The sequence below is a fragment of the Scophthalmus maximus genome, chromosome 22, assembly GCF_022379125.1.
Source record: "Scophthalmus maximus strain ysfricsl-2021 chromosome 22, ASM2237912v1, whole genome shotgun sequence".
NCBI classification, from domain to species: Eukaryota; Metazoa; Chordata; class Actinopteri; order Pleuronectiformes; family Scophthalmidae; genus Scophthalmus; species Scophthalmus maximus.
Window position 1 is genome coordinate 12,720,001 of NC_061536.1, and position 17,651 is coordinate 12,737,651.

The 17,651-nt window shown below is 42.6% G+C and overlaps 2 protein-coding genes across 2 annotated transcripts in view; both read left to right on the top strand.

The window, feature by feature from the left end:
* Window positions 1-13,488, top strand: part of rnf19b (ring finger protein 19B) — a 26,916-nt gene extending 13,428 nt beyond the window's left edge. Inside the window, exons 3-10 of the mRNA XM_035621343.2 lie at window positions 4,901-5,100; window positions 6,297-6,441; window positions 6,794-6,956; window positions 8,586-8,700; window positions 9,108-9,248; window positions 9,360-9,549; window positions 10,120-10,254; window positions 11,034-13,488. Of these exons, the coding sequence (XP_035477236.2) occupies window positions 4,901-5,100; window positions 6,297-6,441; window positions 6,794-6,956; window positions 8,586-8,700; window positions 9,108-9,248; window positions 9,360-9,549; window positions 10,120-10,254; window positions 11,034-11,469 (1,525 nt within the window). The 3' untranslated portion in view covers window positions 11,470-13,488. The remainder of the gene's footprint in view (window positions 1-4,900; window positions 5,101-6,296; window positions 6,442-6,793; window positions 6,957-8,585; window positions 8,701-9,107; window positions 9,249-9,359; window positions 9,550-10,119; window positions 10,255-11,033) is intronic.
* Window positions 13,489-14,104: 616 nt separating this feature from the next.
* ndufs5 (NADH:ubiquinone oxidoreductase subunit S5) lies at window positions 14,105-15,830 on the top strand. Its single transcript, XM_035621329.2, has 3 exons — window positions 14,105-14,230; window positions 15,293-15,512; window positions 15,635-15,830. Exons 2-3 carry the CDS (start codon window positions 15,297-15,299, stop codon window positions 15,737-15,739), a joined length of 321 nt encoding a protein of 106 aa, XP_035477222.1. The 5' UTR covers window positions 14,105-14,230; window positions 15,293-15,296; the 3' UTR covers window positions 15,740-15,830.
* The last annotated feature ends 1,821 nt before the right edge of the window (window positions 15,831-17,651 follow it).

A 17,651-nucleotide genomic window follows, 5' to 3' on the forward strand; every position in this document is an offset into this window, starting at 1 on the left:
AGTTTCAGCTTTGTTTGTTTTCTTCTTCCTGTTCCCGTGATATTATCAATTCATCTGCTCGGAGAGATTAAGATGTGAAGAAGTTCGAGAGAATTTGTCACTGGTTTGTCCGTGAACTGAAATGAACCGTTTCAATTCGGAGGGGATTCACACTGTCAACGTGTCAGTGAAGAACAAATAAGGAATTAAACCAATTAGTGAGACAAACCCAGAGGCATTTTATTATCTATGACAGATCTTTGATTAAATGCGGGAAGTCATTTCTTATCCGTAAAAAATGTATTCTCGTATTTCAAGATTAGTTTTTTAAAGGTCTGCATACGTGAACAAAGTACGTTTGCACTGAGACTAAAATGGAAGCAGGGACCAATTTAACACACTAAAAAAATATAATGAGATGATAAAATAAGAAATATTTAGTCAGTTTAACTTAAAATAAAGTAATTTTTAGCTCAGTCTTAAATCGGGTTTACTTGATTTTTCAGCCAATGATGGATATGAATCCCACATTAGTTCATGAAAACTTCTTCTGCACTTTTATAAAGAGACACTTCCCCTCATTGCTCAAACAAAAAAGACTGTTCATATCATAATCATCAGGCCAGTAGCTGCAGAGTCATTGTCTGTACTTGTCCTTTCTCTCCTTCTCTCTTTGTCTTCCTCCCTCTCTGTTTCCCTCTCTCTGACGCACAGAACCACTTTGCTCAAATGCTGTCTCGGTTATTTCCGCTGTAATTTCCCTGGATTTTCAGATGAACTGCGTCGCCTCAGATGTATTTCTCTGGAACAGGAGCCGGTGTGGGCTCGTTAGAGAGAGAGAGAGAGAGAGAGAGAGATGGACATGAGGAGGCTGCGTTTGAAAGTTGAGGAGAGAAAGTGTAACTGGGTTAGATGAGCCGAGCGCTCGCCCTGTGGTCGGAGGAGGGGGAGAGTCCGATGGCGGGGTTTTTTTGGAGGTGGTGCAGCAGCAGCAGCAGCAGCAGCCGCAGCTCTCGTCTGGGTTCTGGAACAACTGAGAGGCGTCGGTTTCATCATAGAAAACGAGAGTGATTCATTGTGATTGTGTTTCTGTGAGTGTGGGAAGACGAGATGCAGATATTCAGTTTCTGTTGTGGTTTTGTACAGTGATAACTGGTGCTGTCGCAGGGGGAAGGCCACGGTGTCTGTGCTTATATACATCCAACTGTGTGTGTTTCTGTTTATTCCTGTTTCTCCATGACAGCGTGTCATTATCTTCCATGTACGGAATCTGCAGGGTCTAAAAAAACGTATACTATACTCTACACTAAACTAAACTACTAAACTATATTCAACAGGTCTGTGGGCTGTGAAATGTTTGGGTTACATGTGTGCTTACGTGTTCTTTTTCTAACTGAACCTGAACCTGGATCTATAAGAGAAGACGGGGACCTCTTTAATTTTAAATATTGTTTTATAAGGATTGGAATCGGCGATGTCACGGTTGCAGTCGTGTACGTTTTGGAGATCAGGAAGGTTATGATGAGCACACAAGTGAAAAATGTGAGCCGATACAATTTCCTGATTTAAAACAAACAAAGTGTGTGGTTGCACGGGCAGCATCATCGGAGGACAGGTCGACTGCTGACCTACATGCTTACCAGGACGGTCCCTCCGTCTGACGCCAGCAGTGACTCACCTCCCGCTTTGAACCAGACATGTTCAGATTATTATTCAGCACAGAGCCGGGGCTTGAGACACACACACACACACACACACACACACACGCCTATGAATTTCTTCATGATTTCTTGAGAATTGTGTTTATATCCGAGAGTGTGTGTGTGTGTGTGTGTGTGTGTGTGTCAGCTGACTTGTAGGAAAGTTATGTAAATGTGACCTGGTTTTGTATCTTCTCCTATATTTTGAAAGATGTCCAGTACACAGTCTGCTTACAGGAAGAAAAAAAATTTGGATTTTAAGGAGAAAATACTTGATATGAAAAATGAGATATGGTTCTTTAAACGCTCTTTTTTTAAAGGCTACCAAACTCATTTATTCTGCAAACCTTACAGAATGTGTTGCTTTTTCCTTTGTGAGCTGTGGGACGCCTTAAAAAAACTAAACCTTTAACGTCCAGTGTGTTGGATTTAGGGCAATTTATTGGCAGGAATTACATATAATATTCATAATTATTAAACAAGTAGTCATTGTGTTTTCATTATCTTAGAATGACCTTTTACATCGTCATCTTCCGAACATTGTTTTTCACTTTACCTGAATGCCTGGGAGGTGGAGGGGAAGGTGATGAGACGAGGGGTATTCAAGGGCAACTTCCAAGAGGCAACCTCACCGCTACATGACATCAAAACCTTCATGGTGAACTTTTAAATCCTGATAAGCATCAGAAAAGCCCCACGGGCAAAACACAATGAAGCTGTGAGCTTCTACCAGCACAGAGTTCACACTCAACACAGAACACACTGTTCTTCCGGTTGCATCATTTTCTCTCAGCATCCCAGAAGAAAACTAGAATCTGATAAATGTCGACGCGACCTCCCCCTCTTCGCCGTCGTTCACCTCTGGCCCGCCGTCGTTGTCCGGCCAGTCGGGTCTCACGTCTGTGTGACTGTCGGACACGAACATCCAGTGAGAACAAAGAGCGGGTCCGCCGCCGTCTGCTCTGGCTGTCAGTTGCTATGGTGACTATCAATGCGACATAGAGGGAGCATTGCCAGGGGCAACAGGAGTTGAGACTTAATTAAACAGATCAATACATACCTACTGGACTCGGCGTGCGTGTGTGTGTGTGTGCGTGTGTGTGTGTGTGTGTGTGTGTGTGTGTGTGTGTGTGTGTGTGTGTGTGTGTGTGTGTGTGTGTGATGTTCTGAATTTTGTGCTTTTGTTGTTTACGGACACACGTGAAGCTCGTGTTTTTTCGTGTTGCTGCGTGATGCACGTTCACTTCATCCTGGTGTTGAACACAGCCTGCCATTAGTTCGCATCTGTGTGTCTGTGTGTGTGTGTGTGTTTGCGTGTGTGTGTGCGGTAACATTGCATTTACACGCTCAGCAGGATTCCCAGGTGGCTCTCGGTGGAGCCGAACACTGACAGCACTGTCTGTGCACGTTTCCCCTCAACACGCAGCATGTCAGCGCTCATAAAACTCCTCCGCCTCTCGTCCCTCTCTTCTCCCGGCCTCCGTCTGGTTGCCTTTCTTACATTTGTATCCCCGCTCATGCTGCCACATGCCCCTTCTTACATTCCTCGCATCTCCTTTTGTTGTACCCGCCTCTGTCCCTCTGTCTCCCTCTGTGCTGCGTCCGAATCCACCAGTCGTCATGCGTCCGTCCCCCCGGTTAAAATGCTGCGGTGCCAGCCGGCGCTCCACGTGCCACAACGTGTCCCGAGCTCGCCGGAAGACCGAGAGCACAATCGCTCGTCTGTTTTGCTGCAGTTGTTCTTCGGGTCTGCTCGCAGCACGCCGCCAGGGGAAGGCGAAGTCTGACCAATGGCTCGGTGCAGACATTCGTGGCACCGAGGAAACGCATCAAAAAATGACCATGGCAGCGCCCTGACGTTTCTTTTAGAGCCACCACGAGGTTCAACAGCCATTACTTTCATCAAAACAGTTGTCACCTGCTACATGTACAAACAAGTCCCTCTGTGACGTCACTGAGACTAAGAATATAAAGTTTCATAGTGGAGGATAACAAACTGCAACTCATTCCACAGACTGCTCTTCTGCTTCTGTCTAGCGGAGCTCAAACCAGAGCGCTGATGTTGCAGAAAATAAAAAAAAAAAAGCCAAACTTGCATCTCTCTGTTTACGTTTGCCCCCACTGGAATTGAAAGTTTTTAAGGTTGCACGTCTGACCTCCTCACCTTTAAGACCTGTGGATAGTATTAAAAAAGAAAAGAAAAAAAAGAATTAGTTTCCTCATTACAGAAGAGCCTGACGTGCGTGTTAAGACAGAAGTGATGTCTGCATCCTCAGCGTCCCGGCAGGAACGCCACCTCATGTCTCATCTTGTCTCTTGTCTCGTCTCATATCCATTTAATTCGTGCCGCTCTGAGAAAACAGGCCTGTCACTGCGCTGGAGGAGCTGGTAACGAGGGACGTGTTGGGGGCCGCTGCGTGTGGGGGCGAGCCACAAACAATTACATATTTGCAATGTTATCACGTCTTCCAACAAGACAAATGTGCTGCAAACTGCCAGCGTCTTTGTTTGGTCAGTGAAGAAAGTTCAAATCTTTTATTATCACTCATCCAACATGTTTCCTCCCACTGAGCTCCGTGACAATATTTCATGACAGGCTTCCATTTGTGATTCTTCCATTGATTGACAGCGTCTCATATCTCAGTTGATTCTCTGCTCCCTCTCTCTTTAATTCCCCTGTTTGCCCTTTTTGCCATTATTTGCTTCAACGGAAGGTTTAGCCTGCTCGTTCAGATTGTCAGTTTTTTTGCCTCCGCTGTGATGATTTGCGTCACATTATTGTTTGTCAGCAGGACGTCAATCAAAAACCGGGAAAAATTCTGTGGAATTGTGGGAGATGTTTGGCCCAAAAGCTCTAGAACAAGTGATATGTGTTGTTCTTCATCTTCTCTACCAAACACAGTCCATCAATACAAATTACCTTAAAAACTTCTCGTTGCTTAACACACGTGTGTGTGTGTGTGTGTGTGTGTGTGTGTGTGTGTGTGAGTGTGAGTGTGAGAGTGTGTGTGTGAGTGTGGACACTGTGATCATCCCGCTCCGTGTCCTTATTGATTGAACTCATCCCGACTCTGTCCCTCTTCTCTGTGAATGTTGTTACTAAGTGATTACTCCATTGATCCCACAGAGAAATACTCAGCAGCCAGTTTTGCAAAGCTTTAGTTCACTGTCATTTGACCGTCAACTGTTTCTTCTGCTCCCCTCTGTGTCCCGTCACTTAGCTTCGCCGTCATCGCCTCGGGCTGCGCCAGCTGTCCCCGGCTGGTCTGTCGCAGAGAGGGCTGCGGTGCCGAGTTCTGCTACCACTGCAAACAGGCCTGGCACCCCAACCAGACCTGCGACTCTGCCCGCCAGCAGAGGGCGCAGTCCCTGCACACCCACAGCAACCACTCGCCCAGCTACACACAGGAGCAGGGACCCGGTGAGAGGCTGGAAAACATGGAACACATCACACACGCAGGCGTGACTCACAGAGCGACACACACACACACACACACACACACACACACACATCTGTGTGTGTTTGTGAACATGATAAACAGACGGATGAAAATATTCTCCACACCTCTTGAGAACTCTGTGCCATCACATAATAATAATATTAATAATACATTTCATTTATAGAGCACTTTTCATTGCTACAGAGTAAAAACAAGATATGATAAATAAGAAAAGAAGTAGGTTTAAAAAGATCTCCTCCGTCTGTCGGAGTCAAACTTTTTCCGACGTCTGCCACGGCGGCTTCCCGGCATTTCCCACCACTGGGGAAAAGCTCGCCGCGTTCAATCGAGCATGAGACACTATTTATATCGCAGCCGGCTCTGCTGGATAGTTTTCATGACTGCATCACTGTTGGATCCTGTCAGGCGGCATTTTAGAATGTCACTGTAACATCGCTGTTGTTCGTGATTTTCAAAAAAAGACACAATGATTAAATTCACTCATTGTATTTGAGCAAAGCTGCAGATGATCTGTTTAAGATTATTTCTTCTAAAAGCTCCTTCCAGGAAACGGTCAGATCTGGCTACTGGGCTCCACTCATAAGAGAGAGCATTATTGAATGAAGGTAATGAAGAAACATATTGTGACTCGTACCAAACTCAGTTAGGAAAGAAAGTTTCCTTGCAGTGACATTGTGTTGTCCCTTTTTACTTATATATGTATAATACTATATACTACAACAGAAGGACATTGGTTTAGAAATGTCACAGAAACATATGATTTATCCATCATAGTGTAATTTTCACAAAAATGACAACATTTTGGTAGCAAACATTTAAAATCCAGGCGGATCTAATGTTTGAACAATTTAAAAGAAAAATTGACTGGGTTTTATATGTTCAAGGACATGTTTGTTTAACCCCTTTGACACACACACACACACACACACACACGTGTTTAGTAAACACATAATACACAATAATATTATTATTCACTCTTGTCTGAGAGATATGAAGGTACAGTGATAGTGGCTAAAAACTAAAAAACGCTTCTAAGCTTAGCTTAGAATAGGCATTTAAATCTTCCTATAACAACTCAAATTCACACACAGACAGAAAAATAAAACAAAAGAATAGAATTTTATTGCTCACTCTGGTCTTTTTGGTCTGTCTCCAGCCGATGACATCAAGCCGTGTCCTCGCTGTGGCGCCTACATCATCAAGATGAACGATGGGAGCTGCAATCACATGACCTGCGCCGTCTGCGGCTGTGAGTTCTGCTGGCTCTGCATGAAGGAGATCTCCGACCTGCACTACCTCAGGTACTAAAACATATCTGATCTCCGTTATTACAGCTCCGTGGTCGGACCCAGAGTAGAATTAGAAAAGATTTCAGCTCCAGTGTTGTTAGATCAGTGCTACTAGTCACAGTTGACTTTTAAAAACTACCGGACAGACCGAGGAACTGTGGCACAGTGCTAAAGTTGTTCAGGTCACATCACAAGGCCAGAAATCCTTTTGTTTCAATATGTAATTAAGGATCTGAGCAGACCCACAGTATGTGGAGTTCCCCAAGGCTCAATCCTTGGACCTCTTTTTTTTCTTTCTTTTTTTTTACACTTCACGTCTTCACATTACTCTCTTCTTCCCTCCCCATGTGTTTCCCTCCATCAGTCCCTCCGGCTGTACCTTCTGGGGTAAGAAGCCTTGGAGCAGGAAGAAGAAGATTTTGTGGCAGCTGGGAACTCTGATCGGAGCTCCGGTCGGCATCACCCTCATCGCAGGCATCGCCGTTCCCGCCATGGTCATCGGCATCCCCGTTTACGTCGGCCGCAAGGTAAGAAACAGCAGAAGAAGAAGTTTCATATCCCGGCAAACTAAACCATAAACTTCAAATGAAGAGAATGGCGCTATGAATGATAATGTCAACGGTTCAAGATATAACAGAGCAGAGGCAGGATTTGAAATTAGTTAATGTAACTTAAGACACATCAGTGCTTTCATACCGATGAAATCGGATGTTGTATCGTAGTTTAAATTTCAAATCAACAGTTATATTGACTCTAAATGGAACTCAACTCTGATTCTCGGCCAAAGACAACCGAGGCATCTTTTCGAACTAAATCCTGGGAAAGAAGTTTGTATAGTTAAGAAAAGGAAATTAAAATCATTAAAGGACAACAGAGAGCTGTGGAGCAGATCATGTGCATTATGAAACATTATTCACCAGACGACATCCTTTGTTGTCTTTATGCCGTTCTATAAATGTTAAAAGATACTAACAAACATCTGCTTCTATTGTTTTATCCTTCGTAGCTTTTCAAACTAAGCAGCACTTAAAAAAAATATCTTTATGGTCAGTTCTTTGTCCACACAGCTACAGAAACCAGAAGTGGAAAAACCACGTTTTTGTTGTGGAAACACACACACACACACACACACACACACACACACACACACACACACACACACACACATGTAGTTTACAGCACTGGTGTGTCATTCTTTTACAACCCTGTGGTGATTATGTGGAATTTACGACAGAACGCAGAGTGAAAACGTTTCGTGTCCCAAGTTTCGTTCTCCAGTCCTCGTTTAACACGGCGTTTAAAGTTTTTCTCGAAATCATAGCGAGTACTCTCAGTTCCTTTAATTACCAGTGAGCAGTTTCCATTCTCACCAACAAGCACACCGACACATAAAGACTTCAAAGAACTTCAGAAGTCGAACTCATAGCTGACTGATGAAGTCAAGTCCTTAAAACTAACTCAAAATAGCTAAATGTAATGTCTCAGTGTTATGAAATCCTCTTAAATATATATAAATAAAATGTATATATTTGCTTCAAGTTTAATTGAAGTTCAAATTGAGACAGAGATACTGATATTTTTGAAACAGTTGACGTAGAGCTTGAGTAAAAAGTATTTTAATCAATTTTCTTACCTCATAACTTTATGTATGTTATGTCTTAAAAATGTCGTAACCTTTCAAAACTTGCAGATTTGCCTAAATTTCTCTTTTGTCTTGATAAATTCAATAGCGTCATGTATTGACAGAACTTGGGAAAAAGAGCATTTGGTTAAAAGACGGTGGTTTTTGAAACTACAACAAAGGAAGTGAAGTTTTTATTTTGCTGCACATTAATACACTGCAGCACCCTCCTGTGGGGAGTCATGAAACTGCATGTTTAAGCCTCCAGCGTGGATAATATTAGTGGAACTGTGAAAATGTGTCGGCGCTCATGGATGTTGTGAGAGAAGTGGTGCAGCCTTGTTGCTCTGTGACAAGTTAGGACACAGATTTCCTCCTTTAAAAAGAACGATGTTTCATAGTGAATCTGCAGGAAAAAAGCCTCCACCAAAACAGCGCCGACCTTTAACCTTCCCCCCTTGCATCTTCGTCTTCATGTTACGTTCAGTGGCACTGTGAGGTGTCGGTGTCAAACCCCTTGTCTCCTCTGCTGCAGATCCACGCCCACTACGAGCTGAAGAAGACGTCCCGTCACAGGAGGAACCTGGCCATCACCGGGGGCGTGGCCCTGTCCATCGTCACCGCGCCCGTCATCGCAGCTGTCAGCGTGGGTAAGAAGCCTTTCGACGGCGCGGCCGCCATCTTATCATGCGCCGTGAATCCTCTGAGGCTGTTGGACAAAACGAGACGAGGACAGTTTGTCTGTCAGCGTCTGGACACGCTGCTGCTCGTCACTTTGAAACAGGAAAAATACAATATTCAGATTTAAGAGAGGAAATTAAAACTGAAATCCAAACTCTGTTTCTCTTAAAAATGGAAATACAAGAATTTGAAAGTGTACAATCAAATCCCTAAATCATCTCACTATTCCAAATCAGAGATCAAATCAAGAAGTGGGACACAGAGAATCTGTATCTTTTGTGCTCTGGTTATCCACTGATTCTTCTCCAACATTGTCGCTTGAACACACAAAAAATCTTTCATTAAATCTGTGTTTTTGTTTCTGTCCCTTCTTCAGGCATCGGCGTGCCCATCATGTTGGCCTACGTGTACGGCGTGGTGCCCATCTCTCTGTGTCGCGGCGGGGGCTGCGGCGTGAGCAGGGGGAAGGGCCGCGGCGTACGAATCGACTTTGACGAGGATGACGGACCAATCACGGGTGAGAACCGATGGTAACACTTACTGCCACAGTGGAACAGGAAATCTGTCGCTGAATCTTCAGATTCAATATTTTGCTCTAACGTGTTTGTGTTTCTCTCTGACTGTGCAGTGGCGGACGCGTGGCGAGCGCTCAAGTCTCCGAGCCTCGGCGACAGCAGCCTGGACGGGGCGGTCAGCGGCCTGAGCACCACGTCCCCCAGCGAGGGGCTCTCTGTGGCCCCCGGGACTCTGGGTGACACGCCGCACTTCAACACCTTGGCAGGCGGGGCCCTGGGAACCCGCACGGGCAAATACAGCAGGTGAGGATCAGGGAGGAAGTGAACCAGAGTCCATGTGAGGCCTTTTCTGCTGCTCCGCTCTCTTCGAGAGGGACTTTTGTTATTCGCTAAAAATGGTTCCATTCTGAGATTATCTTTTTTTATTTCAAGAAAAGCAAACATTATTCTATTTATCTTTTGGAAATTTGTGTTGGAAGTTATTGGCTCTTTGACTTACAAATATAATTTCTTGAACTTAATGTTAAAGAGTCTAGATAATCCATATGAAGTGGTGGTAGGAAGCCTTAGTGGCAATACTTGTTCTACATTGGTAAATAATATTACCATAATTATTATTATTTAATTGTTATTAATTTTGTGGGGTTTGCATTTTGTGGGTGAAGAATTACAAATAAAAAAAGGCAAAGATGGTGTCAAAAGAAAAGAAAACACACCAATTAAATGTATTAACGATATTTACTGACACAATAAAGTATTTTGAACTTTTGTTAAATCTTTTCTGACTATTTTAGTCGAAAAAAGTCACACAAAAAAACTTAACATAAGCAAACATTGTGTAACTGACCACTGTGGGCGTTGGTTTGGCTCCAGACTGGACGTTCAAGCGGCCGAGCTGGCTAAAGAATCGGCCCAGAGGGAGACGGGCAGCCTGGGCGCAGGGAGCGACTGTGCCAGCACCAGAGGAATGGCCGGATCCATCATCTCCTCCTACACGCTACCTGACAGGTGAGTCTTCTTCTGTGGTCTCTCTGCGTTCCTGTTTTTCTTTCTTTTCTCTATTATTGAATATCTACCTTCTCTATGTTCCGCTTCACTTCTTGTTTTGTACGTTTTGATCTGGATGTGGTTTAACTGAGATAAGCGGATTGAAACTGCTCCGATGACTCGGCAGGTTGTTTTTCTTCCTCTGTATCTCTGAAATAAAAGCAGCTTTACTTCACAGTAAATAAACCGTGACACAACATGACGTCAGAGCAACAGTGTCAGCTGTAAAAGGAAATCCTTGTTTTTCCTCTTCTGTTCCTGTTTTTAATACAGTTAGTGTCTGTGGTTGTTTTAGCTTAGAATATTTAAAATTCCTGATTTAATCTGTAACTGATTATTTGATGGTAGAAGATTTTAAGAAACAAAACATCTATCACAGTTAAAACATTCTCTGTACCTATTTCTTTCTTCTAATTTTTGTCAATTTTGTGTCTACATTATATATTTTCATAATATTTAAATATTAAATATTTTCATAAATGTGAAGATTTTATCACAAAAAAATATTTACTTGAGAAAAACTAATGACCATGAATGTAAAACAGCCATAGCAGCAACAGAAACGGGTTTGTTTTGGTGGGGGGGGGGTCAAATACAGATAAAAGACACATTTTCAAAATACAGCAGCAAATTCCGTACATTTCTCAATCTGATTTTCTAAAAATGGTGCATTCAAATTTATATATTGTATATCTTGACAAGTTTGATTTGTTTATTTGAACATCACGTGTTTCCCGCAGGGAGTGCACCAACCTGGAGATCCAGGTGGACATCGAGACCAAACCCAGCCATCTCTGCCTGACCAGCGAAGAGGACCTCACCCCACCGCCGGGCTCTGCCGCCATGGCGACCGCCTCAGGCGGCGAGGAGCCTCAGGACTGCAGCTCCAGAAGGGGCGGGGCGTTGTCCGGGTCCGCTCTGGGCCTGTCTCCGGGGGTGTCGATCAGGGAGGGGCTCAGAGACGTCACCCTGGCTCAGCCGGAGAGCATCCGCAGTGACCTGGAGATGTCGGACACACAGTCGGACGACATCGCGGAGCTGACGTCGGACGACTGCGACTCGCCTCACCCCAAAAGCTGCCGCCCGCAGCAGCAGCCCCCGTCCTGCCGAGCCCTGCACCCCTCCACCGAAGGCCTTCACTGTCCCCCGGACGGCAACGTCATCCTCTACGTCTGAGAGAACGTTCTCTCTCAGGATTGCACAAAGAAAGAAGAAAAACAAAAAAAGAACTAATCCCCCCCAACATTTACATTTAAACTCTCTCTTACTTCATCGCTTTTTATCTGTCGTCATTTCTCATTTGCTGCTTTTTGCGACGCACAGACACTCGTCTCAAACACAGACAGCGTCCGCTTACTTCTGTCTGTCTTATCTATCGACCTGTCAATCTCCTCAACGAGTACATTGTCAGGGCTCTACCTCTGAGATTTATAAGATGATGATTTATGTTTACTCCTTGGTGCAAAATGCCTTGGCTACTTAAGCAAAAAAAAGAAGAAAAGAAAAGAAATTAAAGAAGAGGTACAAGTTTTCCACAAGAAATAGTTCAAACGAGGTGAAACGTCACCAAGCACAGCGGAGGGAGGGAGTCGGACTGTTGGGATGTTTATAACGAATGTGTGAGTGAATGTGGACTTTGTACTCGACTATCGTGGCTTTATTTTCCTCCTTTCCCCTCTATTTATATTCAGACGACCTTGAAATTGTATCATTTTGCCGTGTGCATGAGTCTGCATGAGCCATGTCCAGTGTGAGAGGTTTCAGAAAGGGCAGCGAGTTTCTGTTGCACCGGTGAAGTTTACGTAAAGAAAGAAGCTGCACTTTTTCTGCACAGAGGAGTAAGAAGAGGAGGACGAGGAGGAGGAGCAGGGCTTTGAAAGTCAAGGCTTTCTCAATTACAGAAATGAAGGACTGAGTTCTGACAATGACGTGGAGAGTTCTGCTAGTTTTCTATGATTTTTGACATAATAGTAAACAGTTTTCTGACTTTCTGAAATCATGTGGAGTCACTGTCTGATGGCTTGATCTGCCTTCATGTAAAAAATTATAAATTTTTTACATTTAACACATTAAACAGCCATACAACTTCCGATTTAGATTTAGATCCACATGTACATCTAATACAAACCACACATATGAAACAGTAATGACAAGATGTTGGAGTGTGTGTGTGTGTGTGTGTGTGTGTGTGTGTGTGTGTGTGTGTGTGTGTGTGTGAGTGAGTGTGAATGGACTCCTGATGAATGTACCACTTCGTTTTTTGAATGAGCACTTGTGCACTTTATCTGAATTGATCTTATTTATCTCTAATTTTGTTTTTTTTGTTTGTTTTTTTACTGTTCATCGTCTGTTGCTATGAGGAGGTTTACCTCAGTTGGTACAACCAAAATAAATCACCTGCCTTAAGGCCTTTTATGTTGGATGTAACTCGAGAGGAGTTTGGCTCGAAAACATCATATAACCACTTTTCAAAAAATATGTTCATCATTCATCATTTTTAAACTGAAAGGACATCCAATGTTTTTTTATCTTGCGATGCAAAGACTTTAACTATCTCATCTTTTGTATTGTTTTTTTTCCCGTCTTAATCATCTTCTACAGCTCACTGTCACTTGTGGACGTCTGGTTTTGGAGCCAAACACTTCAATGATTGATGCCAATAAGCTTTTCTTAATCATAACTCACTCGCCTGACTTTGCTTCTCAGCTTTGTATCACCTCTGTGCTTCTGTTGAAAAAAGGTTTTTCCTTCAATCCACGAGATCTCGACCTGGAAGCCTTTTTCCCCCCTCCCTCATATCAGAGTAGCTTTATGGATTTGAGCTGCTTATGTAACTCGGCAGTGCTTCGTTTTGGTTCCACACTTATCACTTGTTTCTGCTGCCTGTGAGAAAAACACACAAACGCATCACGGACGGAAACCAACCGACACTTCCCCCGAAAGAGTCTGAGCGAGCGTCACGGGAGGAGTCCTGTTGAAAACACAGGTTCCTGTCTTTCATTTGAGAAAAAGTTTTTCAGAGTATATAGATGGCAATACTGTATTTAAGTGTGATTCTTCTGTTTGTGTGTTTCCCTGTTACTGTCTGAGCTCTGCCTCGTGTCGGGGGTTGTACACGCAGGACTGTGAAAGACGACCTGTGGACCTTTTGAGGGGGGAGAGAAATGAATAAACACAATCTGATGTTGCACCAAAGCCCTGAGTTGTTGTGTCTTTTAAAATATAATGATACAAAATATAAAAGTGTACAGTAATGGTTGATCAATTGATGGAATGTTTCTGTTATTTACCCTCATACGTCATTCGATGTACAAAATAATAGAAGCTCCTGTCAGATACAGTTCACAGTCTCCATCCTTCAAAATGACGCCAAAGTTAACAATTTCAACACAAACTGAACATTATGACTTTGCAGGGTGGATTTATTGCACAACTGTTTTATTAGACTTGCATTAGTTTTAGATTGATTAATAAACTGAAATCTGGGTTTAAAAGCTTCTTTAATATTCCCGATAAGGACATATAGTTTTTGTTTTTTGTATTTACAAAACCAACTAAATTATTGCTTATTTCTGCTTATTTGTAATTTTTTATTTTCCTATTTATGGTTATGTTTTAAAACGTCATGTTCAGTGTAAAGGCGAAGAGGTCGTATATAAATATAGTCAAGTTTTATTCACCAAGCACCAAATCATAACAGATATTATGAAATTATAATGAAGGATTTTCTTTCCTTTAAAGATTTTTTTTACAAGTTGTAGTTTAGCTTCCAGACCGGTAGGTGGCGGAAATACGCGATTGTGTTGTTTTCCAACCGTCGTAAAACTTACATGAGAAGAAGAAGAAGAAGACGAAGACGACAGCCTCCGGTTGTGCTTCTGCCGTAAAGCAGGACGTGTGGAGTCGGAGGAAGGTTAAAGTGAATCACACAAAAACGGTAAACACGTTTATTTATCGACATTTTAATAGAAGTTGCGGTAGTTTTTAACATCGCAGAGTTCGTGAATTCACGTGTTGTTGTTGTGTGAAGTGTAAATCGAGTTAAACGAGCGCGGCCCGACGAACACACTGTCATTGACGGAGAGTCGCGATCGTGTCGAGTCTTTAACGTTAAGTACGAAAATCTGACCCCATCACAAATTCACCACGCAGCAGCTGCTGTTGACTAGTAATCTATAGACCATCATTCCCCATTAATATCCTGTAAAGTAAAGTAGTGGTTCAGTCGCTAGCTACAAAGCTAGCTAGTTGCGGACAGCTAGCTAGCTGGCGATGCTAATGCTAACAACAGAGAAAACATAGAAGAGAGTCCGTGTAACTACCAGGGAGTGACGTCATGCCGATCATATGGATTTAATGTAATATAATTGTTACACACACTGTAGATTGTGTTGTCACCTTCTTTACTCATCGTGTTTGTGTGTGTGTGTGTGTGTGTGTGTGTGTGTTAGGGCTGCAACAAACTTCATAATCCATTAATCTGTCGATCATTTTCTCGATTAATCGATCAGTTGTTTGGTCCATAATATGGTGAAAGATGTCGATCGCGTTTCCCCCCAAACCCTGAGATGGCTTTTTTGTTTTGTCCACACACTAAAGATATTCAGTTTACAGTCACAGAGGAGCAAAGAAACCAGAAAATATTCACATCGAAGGAGCTGAAATTAGCGGATTGTTTTACTTTTTTTCCCATAAAAACTTCTTGAAACGATTAATCGATTATCAAAATAGTTTGCGATTAATTTAGTTGGCGACTACTAATTGATTAATCAATTAACTGTTGCATCTCCTGTGTGTGTGTGTGTGTGTTTATTAATCCCAAAGGGTCTATCCCATCCATGTAAATAAATAAAATAAATAGATACATAACTAACAACAGCATTCTCCAGTAACCGGACAGTGCTGCTGATTGATCCAGTAAAAACGAACCTGTCTCTCATCATCTGTCTTCCTCTAATCCCACTGTCGCCCCCCCCCACCCGCCTCCTCCATCCCTCAGCATCATGCCGTTCGTGGACATCCAGTCGCGGCTCGGCATCAGCATTGACCACTGGCTTCTGGTGCAGAGCACCAAGCAGCCGTACAAGCGGGCGTCTCGCTGCCACGCCTTCGAGAAGGAGTGGATCGAGTGTTCCCACGGCATCGGGCTGACGCGCGCCAAGAAGGAGTGCCAGGTGGAGTTCGAGGACTTCTACGAGTGCATGCACCGGCATAAGACGGTGAGTGTCTCGGAGTGAAGATGGGATTTGTTGAATTGTTTTTGTTAAGTGTTAAATTATTGTTCTTATGATGATTCTGTCTCCACGCTGACCTCGTCTCCTCTTCCTCCTCCTCGCCGCAGCACGAGAGGCTGTCCGCGATCCGTCAGCAGCGCGACAAGATGGTGAAGGCGGGAACCTACACGCCGCCGCCCTGCCACTCGGCCACACAGGAGCAGACGCCCTGAAGGGAGCAGCTCCGTTCTTGTGTATAGTAAATCAGATGTCACCTATTCCCTGTTCACCTGCAAGTTTGCAAATAAATGTTATCATCCAGTGTCTTCTTCTTCTTCTCCTCTTTGTTTTTCACTGTCATGTTTGTTCTTCCCGTCATGTTCCGATATGTGATAACAGTTTGTTTTGAACAGTCTTTAATTCAAAAGGTGTGTTTATAGGAAACGCCGTTGAAGAGGAACTGCTCGCTCACTGCGTAGATATAAAAGTCTCATTCTCAGGTATCAAAAACACACAATGATTGTGATTTTTCAGGTGATTACACACTTAATGAAACATTTATTATGAATATTAAATTCAGTTTCTGCCAATAGATCCACTAAATGCTTCAAACTGGACCTTTTTGGTTCCGTTGAGTTTGCCGTTTAGCTTGTAAATTAAATAAAAATTGAAGATTATAGCTAACTTAAAATTTTCTTCACCTCCAGCTACAAAAATAAAATTGTTCTTTTACATAACTACATCAGTAACTACAGTAGAGCACACACGTCTGCCAAGGCTCATCAGTCTTTAAGTTCAATCATGCTGCACTGAATTGCACATACACACGCACGCACGCACACACACACTCACACACACACAGCAGATATCAGTCCTCTAAATATGCCTGAATATTTTCATAAAGATCCATGAATTTATTCTAGAGAAATCCGTGAAAATTGCAAAAAAATAAATAAATTTCACAATGTTAAAGAAAGTGATGAATAAATTCCTTTGTCCAAATTTATGACAAAATGTAACAGGATCTTTTTTTACTGGTGAAACTCTGCTTTGCATTTGTGTTTTTATTATTTTAATAAGCTTCTGAAAATGTTTCCGTACAGTACAGATACTTATTTTTTTTTAAATCCAAAGCGTTTAATGGGTTTAAGTCTCGAAGCCTTAATGTGACCTGCTGTTGTTAATTATTAGCTCAATTATTGAGGCAATAAATTCCTCACGTTTGCACAATAATAATTAAAAAAAGCCAGTTAATACTTACGACATGACTCAAACCAACAGGGCTTATTTATTCATTAATAAGTTAATAACCTCCCAGCAGCAGGTTTTACGACCTCTGCTGCTGGATGTAATGTCTGTGTTGTTTATCTCGGGCCTCGGCTGTAAGTTCATCTTCTTCACCCTCTGACCTGATTTCAGTAAATCGTGGAGCGGTTTAGCGAGTAAACGCTCCCGAGGGGGAAACGACTCCGAGCAGAGACGCAGATATGGATGGATGCTCTTTGACGTCTTTGATTCAATTACCAGCCTGATGGGATTACGAGGCTCCTCGCGTTGCCACAAGATGGAGCCAAGATTCAAGAAGTCGAGGTGAAGTCTTTCTGTAAGGATTCTTCGTTTTCTGCTTTTGCAAGCAAATATTTCTGCTCTTTTTTTATGGAAACATAACCTCAAAGCACTTTACACTTTAGTGGCTGCATATACGAAATATTTGTTGGAAATGTTGAGGTTTGATTTCCCAGAATTGTTTTTTTGTTTGTGCAGTGAGATCAGCCTAAGAACAAATGATAAATTCTTCCATCCTTGAGGGCAGCGAGGTCGTGTCCTTGGTGATGATTATGCAAATTGAAGGGGTTGAATGTAATGAAAAGGAATTCACAATCTAGGATTACACCTGTTAATATTTCATATCTATGTATACAAGCTCTTACTGTTCTGTTCTTTGGAACAAAAATGAAAAAATACGGAAAATACTAAATACTAACTTTAAATTTAATATACAAAAATGAGATTTTTTTTATGTGATTCTTTTAATAAAATTTAAATATTTAGGTTTGTAGCTCATCCCAGGGTCTGGCAAAATTCTGCTGGAAGAATGTGGACTTGAAATTTCTATATTTCTAAAAATCCTCCTCCTTTATGGGA

Coding starts and splice junctions, on each gene's coding strand:
- ndufs5 (XM_035621329.2), top strand. CDS start 15,297: ATGCCGTTCGTGGACATCCAGTCGCGGCTCGGCATCAGCATTGACCAC. Junction 15,513..15,634: donor GCATGCACCGGCATAAGACG/GTGAGTGTCTCG, acceptor TCCTCGCCGCAG/CACGAGAGGCTGTCCGCGAT.